General features: G+C 51.3%; 1 protein-coding gene across 1 annotated transcript; it reads left to right on the forward strand.

Moving 5' to 3' along the window:
* Window positions 1-5,053: 5,053 nt before the first annotated feature.
* On the forward strand, window positions 5,054-9,106 carry TLNRD1 (talin rod domain containing 1). The gene has a single exon (XM_032392025.1). It carries the CDS (start codon window positions 5,563-5,565, stop codon window positions 6,649-6,651), a length of 1,089 nt encoding a protein of 362 aa, XP_032247916.1. The 5' UTR covers window positions 5,054-5,562; the 3' UTR covers window positions 6,652-9,106.
* The last annotated feature ends 11,798 nt before the right edge of the window (window positions 9,107-20,904 follow it).

A 20,904-nucleotide genomic window follows, 5' to 3' on the forward strand; every position in this document is an offset into this window, starting at 1 on the left:
TTTTGTTTATTCATTTGAGACACAGAGATACAGAGAGAGAGAGACAATGAGCAGGGGGAGAAGAAGAGGGAGGGGGAGAAGCAGGCTCCCCGCTGAGCAGGGACCCTGGGATCATGACCTGAGCCGAAGGCAGACGCTTAACCATCAGAACCACCCAGGCGCCCCTGCCCTACAGAATTCTTGAAAATACCTCTCAAGATCATTCACCAGTAGGGAAACGAGGTAGAGAATTTACCTGTGAAAGCAACCTTCACCTCTATGTAGGGCTCTCTGGTAAGCTAGACTGCAGAAAATTCCAGATCTCCCAGATCTTGGGAGCTGAGTGCTCACGTGTGGCCCCCCCGGGGAACTGGCCTGCACACCCACCTCCCTCTCATACTCAGCTTCAGATGAACAGAGAGACAGCCCAGAGGGAGGGGAGTGAGGGGAGGCAGGGGGATGGGAAGCATGTGGGAGGGATGGGTGAGATCCTCCCCAGGTGTTCTTACGGGCTGGGAACAGATACACCAGAGAGCAGGACGACATGCTGGGGGAGGGGCGTGGTCCTGCTCCCTCATGAACCACAACCCAGTGAGTGACAGACTCTCCATCACCGGTGAGGATGAGTAAACTGGGGAAAAGGAGGGGGAGGGGGGAAACTACCAGATACAAACTCCTCTCCTTTAGAGGAGAGTTGAAAGGAAAATGATGAAGGGTGGTGTTTGGCCACGTGTAAGAAAGATCGCCTGAGACGGAACTGGCCCATCAGTGAGCACAGGGACGCCGCTCCAAAGGAAAAACACAGCAGCGCAGAGTGCCCCTCACTGACCAACAGGTGGCACAACAGACCAGACGCAGCTGGGTTGCTGGTCTCTAAGGTCTGGAGTGAAGGAAGAAAGTTGGGTATCAATCCCAGCCTATGTACATGCAGCGGAATATTATTGTCTTCAAGGGGAAGGGCATTCTGACATTCACTACAACACCAACGACCTTGAAGACATGATTCTAAGTGAAATAAGCCAGACACCAGAGGACAAATACTATCTGTATCATTCCACTTATATTAGGAAACTACAGAAGACAAATTTATAGAGGCAGAAGGTAGGATGGTGGTTGCCAGGGACTGGGGGGTTGGGGGAATGAGGCGTTACTGTTTTGTGGGGAGAGAATTTCAGTTTGGGAAGATGAAAGATATCCTGGGGTGGGGGTGGTGATGGTTGCACAATAATGCGAATGTACATAATGTCAAGGTCACACAACTCCTAGACGGCTGGAGAAAGGCTGACCCCGGGAAGTCTGGGTCAAAGCCCGCGCTCCAGCCACACAAGGGGCCCCCCGAGCCGGCTCTTCCGACTCCATAGCAAGTGCTCTGAGCTATAGCTAAGTTCACAGAAATGGCTAAGATGGAAAGTTTTATGTAAGGAATATTGAGCCACGATTAAAAAAATAAAAAGCCAACCCCAAACAGAGTGTTCATACTGCTGTTTTATACCTGCCCAAAGTCCAGGGGGTGGATACACCTTCTAGAATAAGCAAGGAAGGAGGGAAAGCATGTTTCCCCAATCCTGCCTGTGGCCCAACCTCTGTGCCTTGCCTCCCCAAACCCTCAATCAGCTCTCTTTTGGTATCGTGCTCATTTATTTATTAAATGCCCACTAAGTGTCGGCCTTCAGCCAGGCACCGAGAATACATTCCCCAGTGGTCATGCAATTTCCCACCTGGCCCCGGCTTCCCCTTGTCTGCTCCATCCACCTTCCCCCAGCCAACCCTTCAGCCCATATGTTTGCAGCTTCTCTCACCCGATTTCCATTTCCGTTGTAATGAAAAATACTTTGCACGGTACCTTTGGTTCATATTGTATTTTAAGAGAGGGTCAGATGGGGTAATGAGTGGAGTTTTCTAAAGAGAAAGCCCTTATTCCAGTGACTCCAGAAGCACTTACAGCCGCCTTCTATTAACTTAGATTACAATATGCTACAGCAACAAACAACCCTTGGACGTCCGCGCTGTGACGCCGGGCTCATGTTTTGCTCACGTTGCAGGTCCTGCACACGTCAATGTTCGGTGTGGTCCAGCCGCTGGGCTTAGGGAGGCTCCACCATCTTTGAGCTGCATCCCCTAGAACCATCTCCCGAGTGGTTAGAGCAGGGGAGGAGAGAATGGAGAATCGCAGATCTGCTTTGCGTTGCCTCCGCTCACAGTGAGGCACATCACCTCCGCTCCCGTTTCATTGATCAGAACGGATCACGCGACCCCCGGCGACTTGCACCTGGACCGTTCCGTCGCCACGCTCTCTCTGGACAGCTCCTTTCCTCCGTGCGGTCTGACGTTGTGATGACTTGCTTGTGTGACTGTGTTGCTCTCTGGGCTCTACTTTTCGGAAGGGTAGAGTCCTTACTTAACCTCGATGTGGCGTTGGTGCCTAGCAGAGCGCCCGGCACGTGGTAGGTGTCCAGTGTTTATGGAGTGAATGAATGATGGCAGAAAGTCAGGTGACCTAAAAGGAAGGTGGAGGTAGTCCCGGGAAGGGTCAGCGTGGGAGGAGCCACCCTATCTGAAAAATGAAGCAGGAGGGCGAAGAAAATAATCCAATCAGCTTTAAAGGCTAATGCAAAGGTAGTGGAACATTCTATGTGTGACACAGTTCCTCGAGGGGGCACAAGGGGTCCAGCAGAGAGAGGAAGATGGATATGTAGAAGGAAAACAGCACCCCCAGGGCACCAAGTAGCTTTGGGGAAAAATCCCGATCCTAGACCAGTTTCATGAATACACTAGGAATGGAGGGAAGGGTTTGACTTCTCCTAGTAAGTTTTTGGAGCTAAGTGAGGGTAGGGTGCTTTCTTGGGTCACCATGGGAAGAGCTTGATTAGTCCAACCGGTTTTCCCTCATAGAAAAATAAAAAAGGATTAACCCTACAGAACTGCTGCTTGTTGAGAAAACCGTCAGTTTTATTGGCCTTGGTTGCAAAACAAGTGGGTTCGTCTAGATTCTAGAAATATCCAAGGACACTCTCATAAGTTGGGTGACTATCCATTCAGGTTTGTATCTGTTGTTCCTGGTTAACTTTTTAATAGCATATTTCATAATTCACTCTCAAAACAGTTTCAGTTTGGATGATAAATTGCAAGGTCATCTTAGTTATAAGTAACATTAACTGGCTGGCTGAAAAAAAAAAAAAAAGGTGACGGTGGGTCCTAGGAAGGGACAAGAGGAACAAACATTTCCGTTGGCGGACACACCCAAGCTGGTGCTGGGCTGGGCACCTGGAGGGCCTGTTTCGGGACTAGGAGGTCCCCCCCCCCCGGTGGTTGGAAGCCCAGGTGCCTCAACCACTTCCTGAAGAGCAAGGTCTGGGTAAAACGAAAAAGAGATTGGGAGGAGGTTCCTCGCCCGGCCATTTGCTCTCCTCCTGCCCTTAGGAAGGCGCTGGAGGCATCGGCGGATGAGTTCCTTCCGTGTGAAACGGAACAACAAGGTTCACCTCCAAAGGCTGTTCCTCTTCGTTAACAGTGGCCACTATTTATTCCACCGCCGAGCGGAAGACACAGAAGTTACGAGAGAGCAAAGCCTGCGGACGGAGGCTCCTAATTCTACCAGCTACTATTTATGAGCCAAGTAATACTTCAACAATCAGGGCACACGGTCTGGTTTCGAGAGAAGACGGACACCTGGGGGGAGGACTCGCACAAGGTCACACAACTAGACGGCTGGAGAAAGGCTGACCCCGGGAAGTCTGGGTCAAAGCCCGCGCTCCAGCCACACAAGGGGCCCCCCGAGCCGGCTCTTCCGACTCCGTAGCAAGTGCTCTCAGCGCCCCGCACAGCCCTGCAGAACTCCCCCGCCCCCGGAGGAGGGCCACGCACAACAAAGGGCAGGGCGAGGGCTGGCAAAACCCGCCCGGGCCCCGCAGAGCGCGCAGACCGGCCCCCGCAGGCGGCCAGGGGGTGGTGTGCAGCGTCCTCCTCCCTTCGGTGCAGAAACAGTCCCCTTCGAGACTCGCTCGCTGGGCGGGGAGGAAGCGTGGAGCCCCGGGTCCGGCCCCGGGTTCCCGCGAGGCCGCCCGAGGCTGCGCCCCACGTCCCCCGCCCGAGGCCGTGCGCCGAGGGGGGCTCCCCCCCCGACCCGCACCCCCCGCGGGACCCCCGGCCCGGCGCCCGCGGCGTCCCCCCGCAGCCACCCAGCTTCCCGGGGGAGGAGCAGCGCATCGCGCAAGCATCCGGGAGCGGCGGAGGGGGCGGGAGGAAGGGCGAGAGGAGGAAGCGGGATTTAAACGAAAGGCGGTGACGCCACACAAAAGATTTCTATAGGCTCCAGGGAGGTGACGGCCGGGCGGCGGCGGCGAGCCCGGGGGCGAGGCGCGGACGCGGGGAGGAGGAGGCTCGGCGGCCCCGGCGGGCGGCGGCGCACCCACGGCCCGCGCCGAGGAGAAGCCGCGCGGGGAGAGGAAGCGGGCGTCCTCCCCTCTGCCTCTCGGCCCCCGCCCTTCCTTTCAGTTTCTCCCGGCTCGCTCGGAAGTTGGAGGCTGACGAAAATGGCAGGAGCCGGGGCCCGGGCGGGTGGCCGCCGCGCCGCGGGGACCTTCTGAGTTGGCGTGGCCGCCGGGGAGACGCGCGCCGGGCGTCCGATGCGCAGGGCCCGGGGTCTCGGGAGAGCTCAGCCGCTGCGGCCCCCAGGCGACCAGGCGACCGGGATGGACTCGCGCCCACGGCCAGCGGCCGGCCGCGGGGCGCGCGGTCGGGGAGGGCGTGCCGCCTCGGCGCCGGGCCGCGCGCTGTGAGCCGGCGAGGCGGGAAGGGGCGGCCGCGGCGGCCGGCGCGCCCGGGCGTGGCGGGCGGGCGAGCGCGCGAGCGGGGCGGCCGCTGTGCGCAATCAGTGCAGGCTCCCGCCCGACTCTGACTCGGCGGCCGCGCCAGCAGCGGCCACACCCTCGGCTCTGCCGCCGCCGGCGCCGCGTCCCGAGAGCGGGAGGCAGGAGATGCGCGCCCCACGGCGCCCGCCCGGGCCGCCGTCGCGGGGCAGTGCCGCCCGGCGGGGTCAGGGCGCCTGAGAGCCCACGTGCGCCGCCGAGCCCGAGGTGGCTGACAGCAGAGCCCGCCGGGCCGCCGCCCGCGCTCCTCCCCGAGGAAGAGATTCTGATTTCAAAGAAAGGAAGGAAGGAAGGAAGGACAACTCCCAGCTTCCCCCTCCCGCCCTCCCGCTCCGGCGGCCGGGCCGGGCCATGCCCAGGAAGGCGGCGGCGGCGGCGGCGGCGGCCCAGCAGAAGGGACTTTCCTGGCGGCCCGGCGGCGAGGAGCGCGCTCCGTGAGTTCGCTCGGCCCGGTTCATGGTTCCTGCAAGCCCTCCAGGAGGCCGAACGCCGCAGCCCCTCCCCGCGCCCCGAAGAGCCTCCTGCGTCCTCTGGCCCCCGGGCCCGCCCCGCGCCGCCGCAGCCCAGTGCCCTCTGCCCGGCGCGGTGCATGGCATGATGGTGCGGGGGAGGCACCGCGGCCCTGGCCAGCTGAGTCGCGACGGCCGCGGGGGCGGCGGCAGTGGCAGCGGCGGTAGCGGGCTCCCCAGCGGCATGCCAGTGCCCCCCGGGCGCGATGGCTAGCGGCAGCGCTGGGAAGCCCACTGGCGAGGCGGCTTCTCCGGCTCCTGCGAGCGCCGTCGGGGGGGCCTGCTCGCAGCCGCGGAAGAGGCTGGTGTCCGTCTGCGACCACTGCAAAGGCAAGATGCAGCTGGTGGCCGACCTGCTGCTGCTGTCGAGCGAGGCGCGGCCCGTGCTCTCCGAGGGCCCCGCCTCCTCCTGTGCCGGCGCCGAGTCCTTCGAGCAGTGCCGGGACACGATCATCGCGCGCACCAAGGGGCTCTCCATCCTCACCCACGACGTGCAGAGCCAGCTCAACATGGGCCGCTTCGGGGAGGCGGGGGACAGCCTGCTGGAGCTGGGCGACCTGGTGGTGTCGCTGACCGAGTGCTCCGCCCACGCGGCCTACCTGGCGGCCGTGGCCACGCCGGGCGCGCAGCCCGCGCAGCCGGGCCTGGTGGACCGCTACCGAGTGACGCGCTGCCGCCACGAGGTGGAGCAGGGCTGCGCCGTGCTGCGCGCCACCCCGCTGGCCGACATGACGCCGCAGCTGCTGCTGGAGGTGTCGCAGGGCCTGTCGCGCAACCTCAAGTTCCTGACGGACGCGTGCGCCCTGGCCAGCGACAAGTCCCGGGACCGCTTCTCCCGCGAGCAGTTCAAGCTGGGCGTCAAGTGCATGAGCACGAGCGCGTCGGCGCTGCTGGCCTGCGTGCGCGAGGTGAAGGCGGCGCCCAGCGAGCTGGCCCGCAGCCGCTGCGCGCTCTTCAGCGGGCCGCTGGTGCAGGCCGTGGGCGCCCTGGTGGGCTTCGCCACCGAGCCGCAGTTCCTGGGTCGCGCGGCGGCCGTGAGCGCCGAGGGCAAGGCGGTGCAGACCGCCATCCTGGGCGGCGCCATGAGCGTGGTGTCGGCCTGCGTGCTCCTGACCCAGTGCCTCAGGGATCTGGCGCAGCACCCCGACGGGGGCGCCAAGATGTCGGACCACAGGGAGAGGCTGAGGAACTCGGCCTGCGCCGTGTCTGAAGGCTGCACCCTGCTATCTCAGGCTTTACGGGAGAGGTCTTCGCCCAGGACTTTACCGCCAGTGAATTCCAATTCTGTGAATTAGCCCCCCGCCCCGCGCCCCTTCTCTCTTCCCCCCCAGACTAGACGAAGATACTTACTCCCCGCCCCTCTCCATTTATACCAAAGAAATCCCAGGGGAAGCTCCCCCCCCCCGCCCCGCGCCCATGTCAGACGCTCCAGAGGAACCTTCCAGAGAGCGGGGCCATGCGCTCCAACGACACCCGCGCGCACGGTGGGGCTGGGGTGGGAGGCGGGGGGGGGGGGGCAATGCCAATCTACGCACACCCAGCAGGGACCCGGAGGTGGCGCGCCCCCACCGCGCCCCAGCACCTCTCCTGGAGTTCCTCCACTAAATTTTCTTATCAATCGGGCAGGAAGGAGGTCATGGGTTCGTTTCTTTTTTGGTCTTTTCGTTTTTGTTTTTTCCTAATTAAAAGAAAGGTTACCTCAGTTTCACTCCTTAGACATGGATGTAGCTACCTTTTTTGTATGTTGTTATTTTTTTAAGCAATCGTGTTGGATTAGGCGTATACTTGGTGTGGAAAGAGTATGACTTTGCCATGTGATTTGCAAATGGGGGGAAAAGCTACTGTGAGTGTGTGTTTTATTTTTTAATTTACACTATAGAGTGGTTCCCCCCCTGCCCTCCCCCCCCATGTCAAGTTTTTACCTTGCATGTACTGGAGTATTTATTTCATCTATTAAAATGTTATGTTTCTCAGATGGCCTTTTGCAATTATTGTTGATTTTCAATAATTGTAATAACGTTGCATGCCTGCATGTCGTCTCTGGAAGGGCACCCTGGAAAGGGTAGCAGTGTCTCCCTGCCTTAGCCCTGCCTCCCTTTTTCCTCGAGGGTGACCTCTTGGAGCAGCCTAGAATTCGAGAACGCTGTCCTCGCAGAGCCAGGTGCCCCGGGAACGATCGCAGCATGCATGGTGCTGGCGCTGGGCTGGCACGTGGGGGTTTTGTCTTGCCTCTGGTTTCCCCTGCAAAGTACTTCAGCCCCCTCTGTGTCTGCCACCTCTGTCTGTCCTGATGGACAGTGGTTCAGGCTGACCGAGGTCTGATTTGTATTCTGCCTATCTCAGATTCAGGCTCTTCCTAATCCTGCGTGGTACCCCACCCTTCCCGGGTCAGAGGATCTGTTTGCTGGAGCTGAAAAGTGCATTCTAGCAAGGACTTTCAGGAGACTTTGTGGCCTCTTTTATGTGGGCGGGTCTGTTCACACAAGACCCAGTCACTCCTGATTGTAGGACAAAGCCCGCGGGATCCTAGACTGTTTAACAGAGGGAGAGCTATTCTGGAAAGTGTTAAGAACTTTTAGAGCTATAACATAGCTGCTGGCAAAGGGCTGATTTTTGTGACCTTGATCTAAGATCTGCCCTGGTTGATCTTATGTTGGAAGAAGGCTTCGTTAACTGAAGTTTGGAGTTATTTTAAGGGAGTTTGTCCTTTCTGCAGACATTTTGAGAAAAAAAATTGGGGAGGGAGGGGTGTATAGTTTTGCTGAACCTTGTTAAGTTTTGGACGTTTTCCCACTGAAAGTATAACATTCTCAGTGCTTGCCCTGGGAAAGCCACATGGGTAAAAACTCCTACGTGCTTTAAATTTGCTCAGTTTACATTTTTCTTCAGATTTGTTGTGCCTAAAGCTTTGTAGTTCCCAAGGATCTGAGAAGAAAGCATTTTTCACTGTAATATGTTAGAAAGTCCTATTGACTGTTTTACTTGAATAGCTGTATTTATTACAAGAACATATTCAATGTGTAAAGCATCTTTAAACCTGTGTTGGGTAAGAGTAGGATCCGGGAGCTGCTCTGAATTTGATGTTTGGGAAAGTCTTAAAGTGGTAGCGTACCTACATTTCTTAGAAACAGTCAAGGGAGCTGTTGTTTCTCTCTCAGGCCGGGTAGATTTGAACTGTTAAAGTCTTTAAAAAGTGACAATGACCTTGAGAATGTTTCTTCCTCTACCCCCTGCCCTTTAGTCTGGGTGGGTCAGGTTTGGGAACTATTTGCGGGGAGGAAACTGAACCCACGTGCCAATGACAATCCTGCTTGCATATAGGACTTTTACTTACTTTTATTTATTGGATATACATAAGTAATTATAGAGTTTCTAATTATGTGGTTCATTTAGCCTATGCAGATCACAAAGAGTAAACTGAAAGGAACAAAGTAAAACAAAATTAGGGCCAGAAATCTGTAAATTTGGTGTTTGATTAAGACGAAAATGATTGCCAGTTGTTCCTTGGACTCATTCCTTTTGCAGAAGCAATTTTCAGGACAGTGCATGCCAAAAAAAAAAAAAAAAAATCGCTTTCCCTATCTACTTGGATGAAGTTAACTAGCTTGCCACCAAATTAATTTTGAAACTTCTTTTTGTCTTAGCCAACTGATTGTGGCTCTTTACATTTCTGTATATTAAAGATATCTGTCCTCTGAAGTTGTTAAAAGTTTCGGTGTTCGGTGGTGGTTTAACATCCATCTCGCCCCCCCCCCCCCCCCCCCCCCCCTCTGTCTGTGAGATTAAGTGTAGGATTTTTCTTCCAGCAGGTGGCTTGAAATGGATTCTTGTATTTTTTTCAGCAGGAGCGCATGGCATTTCTGTGTATCTGCATTGCTTCGCTAGGCAAGGGATCTGGACCCAGGCCTTTGACATTGTAGCTTCTAGTGCACCAGCTGGCTAAACTTGTTTTTGAAATAGTCCTGATTTTTAAAAAGGAGCATCTCAGACCTATTTCATTGGCCTTAATAAGGTCAGCAGAGATACTAGTTCCAGGGATAAAATCAGAATGGCCTGATTTTTTTTTTTAATTAAACCACATTAGAGTTAATTTAAGACCTGAATCCTTGGGCTCTTTTGACTTCCAAGGGCAAGTTTTCGTACACAGGCTTAATGGGCACCGTCCTGAGTGGGGATGTCGAAAACCTTCCTTTGAATGGTCAGGAGAGAAGGAAATCATTATGGCTAAGTTCTTGGAACAAAAGCCATTATTTATGACAGTCAACCCAAGTAAATGGGACAAAAGGCTTTCAAACACAAGACTTAACTAGAAAAGAGCTCTGTCTTTTCCTAGCTGTTTTAAGCTTGGCTTTTTTCTCTTATTCATTGTGGGTTGATGTTGGGAAATGAAGAAGTTGTGTGTGTGTGTGTGTGTGTGTGTGTGTGTGTGTGTGGTATGTGTATGTTCTTCCCTACCCCATCCTCATCTCCACCTGAGTTTTTATTTCTAATTTAGGGTCATGGTTCTCAAGAAAATCTAAAGACTTTATGACTATGGAAGGATTGGTTACATCTGATTGGTTTTTTTTTTTTTAAAGCTCTCATAGGGATCTAAAGCATCTGACAGTTTGAAACAGCTAATTTTAACAGAAACACCTGTTTTTCGGGATGAATGTGACTATGGTAACGTGCAGATCAGGAAGAGATTTTGAAGAACGTCTGCCACAGCCCCTTCTGGTTTTTGCTTGGTACAGAGCTCGGAGTCAGGGAAGAAATCTGCAACCTTCCCTGCGCTTTCTGCCATGGGGCCGCACCTTGGTCCTCTGGGTTTCCAAGATGGACACAGACATTTGTGTGCCCTCCTGGCAAATTCTTGTCTTGATTTAAAAAAAAAAAAATATATATATATATTTTTTGCATGAGTATGTGTGAAGTGAGTTGGCCTGTTTTTACCTAAGTCGGGTCTTTCTTTTTAGGGTCCTTTGGACAGCTGAGTTGTCTGTTTCCACTTGAGTGGTAGAAGGCTCCGAGACTGACTGTCCAGACAGTATCGGGAAAAAGTGTGGTAGTGGTGTCCTTGACGGGGATTGATTGCATTTAACGGTACAGCCCTTCAGGCCAGGGGCTGGCCTGCCTGGGACATGTGTGATTGGTTCTTGAAATGAGTGTGTGTACAAGATGCCTGCAGCGAGTATACGTATGCAGGTAGTAACATTGTTTCTGGAAGTGAAAGTGCGAATGGGCGTCTGTGCGGCAGATCCTTGCCGGGGACAAACACTGTGCTGGGCCCTGGGGGTGCGGCTGTATGTGAGACATGGTGCCTGCCCCTGCGTAGACTCTGGGCCCTACCCCGGGCCTGATCGATCAGAAGCTCGGGGGCGGAGCGGTCGGAATTTCGTCAAGCTGGATGATGCTGATGCGTGCCCACCCTGGAGCGCGGCTGGTTTTCCTCTTCTTCCTGGCTGAGTCCGGGAGCCCCGAGGGCTTCTGTGTCAGGAGGAAGCAGCATTTCTGCAAGTTTCTTGTTTGCTCAGGTGTTTTGTTTTGTTTTGTTTTTCCCTCCTGGATATTTTGAGCCCTCTTCTTCAGATGGAGAAGATAATGTAGTCTCTCCTGCCAATTTGGAACTGGCAGGTTTTTCTCTTGCTGTGTGTGTCTGGGTGTGTTTACAAGGACAGAGTTCGCCCCCTCCCGCAACCCCCCTCCGAAATGAACTGAAGTCATAGAATAGTAAGCTGGCAAATTAGCACAGAGAGCTAACTGCCTCTTGTCCTTGAAAACTGGAACAGGCAGACACCCTCATTAAAAATCAACCCTTTACTTCTTGGACTGCCCAAGAAAGAGCGCTTTGCTACTGTTTAAAGTACTCGATTCAGAACCAAATGAAGCATGCAGACTTACTCCAAAGCTCACGTGAGGGATGACCAAGTCTGCAATGTACTCAGGAAGTATGTCCTTTAACAGCCGAATTGGGATGATCTTTCAGAGCTTCCCTTCTCACGAGGGTGGTCCCGGAAGCTGGCATCGCCCAGGAACTGGGCGGATAGCAGAGTCTTGGCCCCACCCCAGACCTACCGGATTAGAATCTGCTCTTTGGCAAGATCTCCAGGTGATTTCTGGGCACATTAACGTTGAGAAGCACTGTTCTAGGAGACAAATATAGAGGCCATAGGTGAACTACGGCCTCATTCTTTACTGTGGGAGCTTAGGCAGTTAGGTTTATTTAGATCTTTTCAGCTTTTAAAGCATGTTCACGTATGTTACGTAATTGGGTCCTTAGAGCAGGATTGGGAGGTAGGCAGGTAATTACTGTGCATGTCATCTAAACATTTGTACTTCTGTTCTCCCATTGTAACAGTTAAATATTTGTGATGAATTCCCATGATGTGTAAGACCTGTGATGACCTCCATAGACTCTAGTACCATACAAGGTCATTGGGAGTATGATGTAAAACCCTTCCTGTTAAAGTCAGTTTCCCCTAATAATCTTGCCTTTACCCTTCCCTTAATCTGACACAGCACATACATTGTGATGTGCTCAAGGATGTCCCAAATAAAGAGCATAGCCCTCCCCTCTTCCTCTGTCATGCTGTGTAGCTCACCTGCCCAGGATCCCTGAAACATTGCATTAAGTTCTTAAAACCACAATGTCAGTCAAACATTTCAGACTCCAGGGAGGAATTTGAATGCTAATTTAGATTTGCCAGCATAATTTAAAAATGAACCCACTTTTAAGTATTCATAACTACATGTATTCGGATGATGCAGAAGTAGGGCACAGACAGGGAACTTTTAAATCCTGTGTTTCGAGGGGAAATGGATATGCTCCACACTCAGGGTTACTGAGCGTGCTTCTGAAATTTCCAGCGCACCAACTTAAGTGTTAATAGTTTCTGACTTTGTTCTCATTGCCTGGATTTCAGACAGTACTCAAGATACCGTTCAAGTGAAAAATCACTAATTAATTGCCTTGGTTATATTATCAGTCACTTTTTTTTTTAAAAGAGCTTTCGATATTATGCCCAATGTAGGGCTCGAACTCACGACCCTGAGATCAAGAGTCTCAGGCCCTGCCAATAGAGCCAGCCAGATGCCCTATCGGTCAACTTTTTAGGAGACCCCAACTGGATGTCATACCTCCAGAAATTCGAGATACATTGTAGGGAACCTGGTCTACTCAGTGTTTACTGATGCTCTTTCCATTTCAACTTAGCTTTTTGTTTGATGACCATCCGCTTCCTGTTCTAAAATTAACTGGCAAGTCATTTGAGCACCTCCTTTTGGATAGGATTTTGGTATAAAGATTTTCCTAAAAGCTACCTTGGAGGCTAGGTTTTTACTTGCCCGTTCTTTCTCCTGTAAGTCCCGTGATAAAGATATGTCTAAACGTGTAAGTCTAATTCTGGTTTTATCACTTGGAATTTAATTTTTAAGGTGTGTGGGCATTTCGTGTTAGTAATGGTATGGAAAGTTGTCCGTCGAACCAGCAAGAGATCATCTCATAGTTCACCTGTCTCGATGATGGATTCACTGCCACCCAGCATCTTCCACGATAGCATCTCTTTACGTGGAGTCTGCGCTGTGGGCATGAGTGAGATGTGGCTGGTGACCAGGGAGAGTCCCAGAGAGATGGCTTTAAATCCAATCTGGCTCAGCCATCAAGTCTCTGATCATTTAGGACAAAAACGGGCGTTTTCCCACTGACACTACACATGGAACTGAAGTTTTAAAGAGGCATCCTTCTAGATGGTTTAAATGTTCCAGTTCTGACATCTCTGGAGTTCAACCCAAAGCTTCTTGCCCACTAGAGCTTCTGGAAACACTGGCCATTCTCGATTTCACTAGGACTTCTTTATCCTGGGCAGCTGGGGAACACCTGATAGAGCCCTACTAATAACAGATGAGGGCACGAGACCACTGTCATATAGGGTCAAGCATGCTGATAATGACACTGTATTGTTAGTTGGGTCTAGAACAGTGTCAGGTTTGGCAAGTCTGATGGTAAAACATTTCTGATTTAGCAAACATTTACTAGGCATCTGGGACGGTATTAGGCATGTTCTTTATATCAGCTTATTTAGGAGGAATAACTCAAAGCCACACGGATATTATTAGCAACAACCCTAAGAAGCCCCATCCTTTGTTGTCCTCAAAATTGATTTGAGATGCTGTCTTCCAATAGAGATGTTTTCTGGGTACACCATCCTTTTGTGTTACATCTGCATACCTTTGCTAAAAATGCAGGTCTGGTAAAGCGTGCCTTTCAGAGAGCTCACTGAATGACAGGAGGAGTAAGTGGGCACCACCATGACTTGCCAGGATGCCTTCCCCTTTAGTTACGATAAATGGTCTTAGTATCACGGGGGCTGATTCCTTCTTGGATAGATGAGGATCATTCACTCCAAATGCCACAGGAAAAGGTCTTTAATATATATTACAAATGAGATTCTGTTTGATCTTTTCCCATGTAGAACGTGTCCATGAAATTCCATATGGTTTCAACTTGTATGGATGGTCAGATTTGAGGGCCGAGAGACTGGATGTTTCTACCATCTTTGTGGTTTGAGAAGCGAATGCTGCAGCGTCTGTCCAGAGTTCATCTAGACTTTTTGAAGGACTTCCTGATTGCCTGACCCAAACTGCTCCTCCTGCATTGTTGGCTCATTGTTTTCTGGCCGAGAAGAGAATGGGTCCCAAGTGCTACACAGAGTACAGGGCATTACCTGGCGCCTCCTGGGGACGTTGAGATTTCGGGAGCCTTGCCCTGGATTCTCCCGTGGTTTCCAACAGACATTTTTCATAAGGCTGATTCTGTACGAGGAGTTGGGAATGTGGAGATGAGCTTCGAGTGTAGCGCAGATGATAGGACAAATGACGAGAGACAAGGTTAAGCACCATAATTCGTGTTCATGTGGATGCTCTAGTCTGGGTCTTTGGCTATTCGGGACTTTGTGGTTCCTAGATTTGATCAAATTGGATCTCTTCTTTTGGTGACCAGGGGAGGCTGTTGGCATCAGAACTGGTCTTTCCTACCCTTAGTACCAGGTGACTGCGTATAATTTAACTAGGAGTTTCACTGAATTTCTTTTCTGTGTAGCTGGAGGCTAGCGTTCAGTTAGAGACTGCAGATGCCTTAAAGAGTGGGCTTTATTCTGAGGCCCAGGGATCATTTTCTTTTCGCTCATTAATTTTGAGTAGTATTGATGTAGGGCTGTGACTGGACTGGGTCTGCCCTCCAGGAAGCAGCTTTCTTCCCCGCCCCCCACCCCCCACGCCTCCGGCCTTGGCTCAGGAGGCCTGCATGGGGCCTGTGAGGGCTCCTGGGCCGGGCTGCTTGATCCCGTGGATCACCAGGAATGGAGTTGGGACACCTGAAGAGGCATGATACAGGGGAGTGCAGGCTCGCCGAGAGAAGGGGAGCCTTCCAAAGGCAAGAACTGGTTTTTGTTTTTGTTTTTGTGTTTTTCATCACTGTCATCCCTAGCAGGTGGCCAGCATGCTTGATAAATGGTTGTTTAATGAAAGAAAAGCAATAGTTGGCATTTTTTGAGCCCCTACGATGTATGGTAGGAACTTTACATTGTGTCCTAGTCCTCAAAGCAACCCTTCAAGGTATGAAGAGTGTTCCCATTTTCTAAGTGGGGATGCTGAACTGAGACCATCCACCCTGGGTCACAAAGCCAGCAAGCAGTAGGGTCTTTCTGATGGAGCCCAGCATCCTTAGCCACTTGACTACAGTGAGAAGGAATATCTAGGATGGAATCCCTCTGCCATTTGAGGTTGAACTGCTCTCCAAACCTGTTATTTTTAACCTTACTCATATGACCATTTTTGTGGGTTTCCCCTTGAGCCTCACATGAGCTGTCAGACTGAGCCCCTCCTGAACCATTTGCATAGGACCCCACATGCCCACGGTTCCCTTGTAGTCTCAGGCAGAGCTGATCACATGGACAAGCGTTTTCTACCTGCTATGTGATCCTGGCGTCCTGGAGGATGCTTGAGGAAGATCGACCTCTGCTCTGTCAAGAGACCTGCACTCGGATTTCTAAAATGCAAACATCTTTGTTATTTGCCCAGTGTCCACGGCTGCCCCACTGACTTTAGGATAAAAGCCAGACTCCCGGTGGAGGCGTTTCCCGCTCATCTGGTGTCTCACAGCCCCCTGCAAACTACGTTCCAGCCGAAGTAACACCTGCAGATTTCCTTCTATTGTCATGCTCTCACTTGACCTCCAAGCTTTTGCATGGGGTGTCCCTTGGACCCCTCCTCCTGCATTCTGCTTCTCCCCTCCTGCCCCCTGCCTCCTCAACCTGGGTGACAGGTTCTCCTGCGGGTCCTTAGAGCACCTAGTACTTCTGGTAGTACTTACCATGTTATAACTCTCTGTTTCCTTCTCCACGGCCCCCGTCTGTATCATTATTGGGTGGTAGAGTCCTCTTTTTATCTCCAGTGACTAATGCACTGGCCTAACACACTGTAAGCCCCAATAAACATTTCTGCATGAACAAACATACTGTTCACGTTACCACGTTCTCTGAAGTTCTCCTTTCTAGGGCCTTCGGCATCTGCTCCTCACCCCTGACCGCCCTGCGCAGATCCTAGCCCGGGGCCTCACTGGCCTCCCCCTGGACAGGGCTCCATAATGAGCCCTGGTTGCAGCCTGGGTCACACGCCCACATCGGACCTGCTCTCATCTTCTCCCTACCTTTGCCTTTGGTGCAGCAAATTTAGGTCCGAAATTGCAACTTCAAGTAGTCAGTATTTCGACACATTAATTGAGTTCCAACAGCGTGCCTCTGGCCTGGGTGCGCAGTGGCCAGCACCAGGCCTCGATCGGACTGTGGCCTTCCTCCCACTGCCCCCAGCCCCAGCCTTGTTCCAGCATGGCGGACCTCCTTGCTCTGCATGTGACTTTGCGGGCTTCCGTGTGAATGTGTTTCTCATCTGCCTGAACAACTGTTAACTCCTTGAGCCCAGACGGCTTCTAGGGGCCTAAGATGGGGCTCTCGGTGCTGCAGGATGGGGCTGTTTTGACACATTTGGTTCTTTGAAGACCTTCCAGAAATTTGGGTGGATTCCAAGGGGATCCTTGAGGGGCCCTGGCCGGACCAAACTTTCTTCTCTCAGCTGGTCCGGGTTCCTTGGGGCCTCAGCTGGGGACTGGAGGGCAGTTTGGTGGTGATTCTCATCAGCATCCTCAGGGTGGTGCTGGGCCCAGCAGGGATGTGGAAACTGTGCACCACCCCAGGAGGGCAGGCTTTTTTCCCACAAGCTGACTTAGAACCATACTCCCTGGGGAGCCCTTGAAGCCGGCGTGAGAATTGACTGAGGGAGTGAGTCCTGGCTTTCAATCCCATAATTGTTATAATGCAAAAATTACTCATGACTTTCCATAATCAGGTTTGGGTTGTAATAGCGTACTGGAGCCGAGCTCTGGGCTGAGCGGGCCTAGGCTCCTGTGAGTGAAGGAAAGAAGCTGGAGCCGCAGGGAAGAGGAAGGGGCGGTCGGCCAGAATCACTGGGAGTGGGGAGAACGAAAAGCCTCCAAAGCCCCAGCTTCCAGCAAACGGGCACTGGGGCCTTTGGGCTCAATTTCCATTTCATCCCTACAGTTGGAATAGTTTCATTAAATTTGTTTTTCTTACTTTCTTTTTTTTTTTCCTTGCTTTTGATTGTTGACACTACCTAAAAATATAAGATTATGGTTATCTTATCAAATTAAAGGAATTGTTTTAAACAAAAGCATTATATCTACTTAATTATTTAACTTTCCTTCCAGCGCCGACATTCCAGTTTCAATGGAGTAACAAGCAGATAGAGTTACCATGGCCACGATGAATTGCCATAACAAGTTCCATAAAAACCGAAATGAGTTGCTCATGTCCCCTTCTGGTGATGTGACAAGGGACCCACAGAGCGTGGGTCGGGGCTGAGGGCACTGGGGTGTGCCTAGATGTCTTGCTTGGGGTCCCCCGGCTTCTCTCACATAGTGATTTGGAAGAAATCCTCAATGAAAAGAATAATGATTTTAGCGGCACCTCTAAGCATACCCAAAAACTTGCGCTGGGGCTCAGAGACACAGTCTAGGGTCCTGTTCCCCTGGCACGGGGAAAAATCACCACTCACGGGGGATAAATGCAGGTGTGAGAGGTAAAGTCCGGCCCCTTGTCTTTGCACCTCCCTGTCCGCTCCCCAAGTACTCCCCGAACTACTTCCCGTCCGAGGATGCCTGCATCCTAACCCTGAAGAGATTCGCTCATAGCGACTGGAGGCAGCTCTCCGACCTCTCAGAACAACACCGCCTTTAATGTCCCCTAGGTGAGCGCTTTCCCCACTCACCGCCCAACTTCCTATCCTACAACAGACTTCCTATCAAGTGCGTCCTCCTAAATGTGCCAGCAGCCAATCCACCACTCCCGGAAACCTGCTGTGCAGCCAGGGGGGGATTATACAAAAGGAAGACCCACTCTTGCTGCTCAAAGCATGAATGCTCCTAGAGCAGAACCTGCATTTCGGGAGCCCAGTCCCGCAAGGCTCAGAGGAGGAAATCTGAGGTAGTGTTTTCTGGGGCAAAACATACTGGAACAGAAATCTGGACTCGGTGCCAGTTGAATTGCTTAATTGGCATCACTCTGCCCTTTGTACTAATAACCTCGTCCCGGAGCATAGATTTCAGGCCTTGCCCACCCGCAAAGGGAGGATGTCCTAGTTGGTTCCCAGGCAGTCCGCCAACTCATAACCGAATGTGACAAAAAATCATGGAGATTGTACTTGGTCCCTTGTCCCTTGGGAAAGAAGCACTTTGTCCCTTTGAGTGCTGATGGGGTCGTCCTGGGGGAAGGGTGGGTCAGGCTGGCCATGGCTTCTGTCTTTTTAAATGGGGCTTACTTATGGCCATTCTTAACGGCATGCTCTGGCCGGTCATTGTGTTCAGGGTTGAAGACTGGGGAAATATGTGAGTTATGTTGAGGACAGGAGGAGCTAAGCCTCCCAGCCTACATGGCACAGAGGTCCCCAGAGAGGTGGAACAATGTGTGAGTTGTAACAATTTGGTGCTGAACGTTATAGCAGTGCTTAGAAGTTTCAGCTTCTGGTACGTTTTGGAAGGCTTTGGATATTACATAATGTCCTGGGGAATAGAGAGTCGGCCTTAATTGTCACCTAGATCAGTGGCTCTGGGAGGCTGGCTGAGGACCAGAGCCTGTCTGTGACAAACATTTCACCAGTCAGAGCAAAAGGGAGAAAGGAGATGGTGAAATGTAAGGTCCCCGACAGAGACCTTCGTGGGCTCTCTTTATTCTGAGATTATATCCTTTTTCCATCTTTCTTGTTGAAATGTCATCTTATAAAAATAACAGCGTTCACCAGTAGTCGTTGTAATTTTTAAAGGTATCGTTGTGTTGCAGAATGAGTCCTTGATCTTATTTTGGTTCTCCCAACATTAGAAAAAAAAAATGATTGCGTACTCCAAAATATCAAAGTCTGAGAGACCCTGGCCTTGCCTGCCCACGACATATTTTGAGTCCTATGGTGTCTCTTTCACAACGTGTTTGAGTTAGTGCAATCATTTTTGGAAAAGCGGACGTAAAAAATACTTTTGAAGGTGAATCCAAGGAAAGAGGCATTTCTGAAGAGCTGTGACATGCTTTGTTATAATGGGCCTTTTCCTAATTAAGAAGCCTATCTTCAATTAAGCGACGTGGGTTACTATGATAGTATTATTCAAGGCCAAGAGAACCAGGACAGTGGTTCTCAAACTCGAGCACGCCTTGGAATCGCCTGGAGGGCTGGCTTATTAGACACAACTTGGGACCCACCCCCAGACTTTCTGAGTCAGTAGGCCTGGGGTGGGGCCTGAAAATGTATCCTTCTAGCAAGTTCCAAGGTGATGCTGCTTCTGCTGGTTGGGTCCACACTTTGGGAACCTTGGCTGCAACACTGGATTCACTGATGCTTGGGTCCTACACCCAGAGATGCTGATTTAACCGCCTGACATACCTCAGGCACTGGGATTCGTAAACCGGGCCTCAAGTCATCGGCAAAGTCTGAGAACCACCGCACTAGGTAACAGAGTTAACTCTGGCGATCTCAGGGATCTAATCACAGAAGCTTATTGCTCATGCTACACGTCCAGCATAAAATGCAGGGGGGAGCGGAGCGCTCTGGTCCACACAGTCACTCAGGTACCGAGGCTTTGCCGTCTACAGTCTCTGGAATGCATGACCTCCGTGCCTGCACAAGGCAAGAGCCTAGCCTGCTGGTTTTTCATCGATCCAGCCTGGAGAGGACACGACGTGCGCTGTGACACAGGTGATTGGTCAGAAGCCATCACATACCCCAATCATAGGGGAGGTGGGGCTACAGACGAGCACCTAGCTTTTGGGCGGCAGTAAATTTCCCTGTCACAATGATAATTCCCTGTTACCCTGAGATCTTCTATGGACCTAAGCACATACTCTTTTAAAAAGCAGCTTCTCAATCCTTACTTTTAGAGTAACTTTGTTTTTCTGCCATAAAATGCTTACCCACTGTAGATAATTTAGAAAACACCAAAGGTCCTAAGGAAAATAAATCCCCCTATAACCCACTCCCTAGGGGTAACCCCTCTTGAGTTTCTGGTTTGTACCCTTCCAAGTATTTTTTCCTATACATATTCTTTAACACGGTTCATTGTTCAAAAAGATTATTTTGTAACTTGCCTTTTTAACTTAACATTCCCCCATTTTGTTAAAATTAATTAAAATGTTATTAAAATATCATTCAATGCCATTGCATAAGTATACTACAGTGTAATTGGTCGTTCCCTCCTAGGTAGATATTTTAGTTGTTTTTTGTCAATAGATTACTTTTACAAGTAGTATTTGCATGGACATCTTTATGAATGACTTTTTTCTCTCCACATTTAAGATCACCTACCTGGATGGATTTGTAGAAATAGGTGAACAGCTTTATTTTAAGCTCTCTGTTATTGTACAGAAAGTGTCTCTATGTTTAGCAACACACATGTAGTGAGTACAGGGCATTAGTGAAGAAAGGTTGAACTTGGTTCCTGCCTTCAAGTAGCTCGGAGTCTAGCTGGGGAATAAGATAGAAACACAAATAGCTCTATCCTCAAAGAGAAAGACACCTATGGTTATCTCCACGAGTGGTTTCCAACATACCTTCCTGGCTTTGGACTCCTAGGAGGAGATCTGAGAGCTCCCTGGGACTCAGGGGTGAAGGAGTCTGATCTGAACTTGCCTTCACCCTGCTCTGTGACCTTGGGCAAGTTGTCCTCGAGAGGCCTTGGTTTTCTCATCTCTAAATGAGGACATTGGATTAGATCGTTTCTAGTGGTGCCATTCTATGCCCCTTAAATAGTTGGAGGGTGTGGGTAAGCACGAGTGTATATACTTTCCTATTTTAAGTGTCTAATTACGTCCAGCAATCTGGGACAGTTTCCATGGGACCTGCTGGCAGACAGTGAGGCAGCCCCGAAGATTTCTGCCCTAGAACTCCAAGATGACACCTCCGTGCAAACCAAATCATTGATGAAGGAGCAGGGTCCAGGCTTACAGCAAAGAGGAGCT

Source organism: Phoca vitulina, unplaced genomic scaffold (assembly GCF_004348235.1).
Source record: "Phoca vitulina isolate PV1807 unplaced genomic scaffold, GSC_HSeal_1.0 scaffold65, whole genome shotgun sequence".
NCBI lineage: Eukaryota > Metazoa > Chordata > Mammalia > Carnivora > Phocidae > Phoca > Phoca vitulina.

Bases quoted from the DNA above. Each gene is read 5' to 3' on its own strand.
- TLNRD1 (XM_032392025.1), top strand. From the start codon at position 5,563: ATGGCTAGCGGCAGCGCTGGGAAGCCCACTGGCGAGGCGGCTTCTCCG.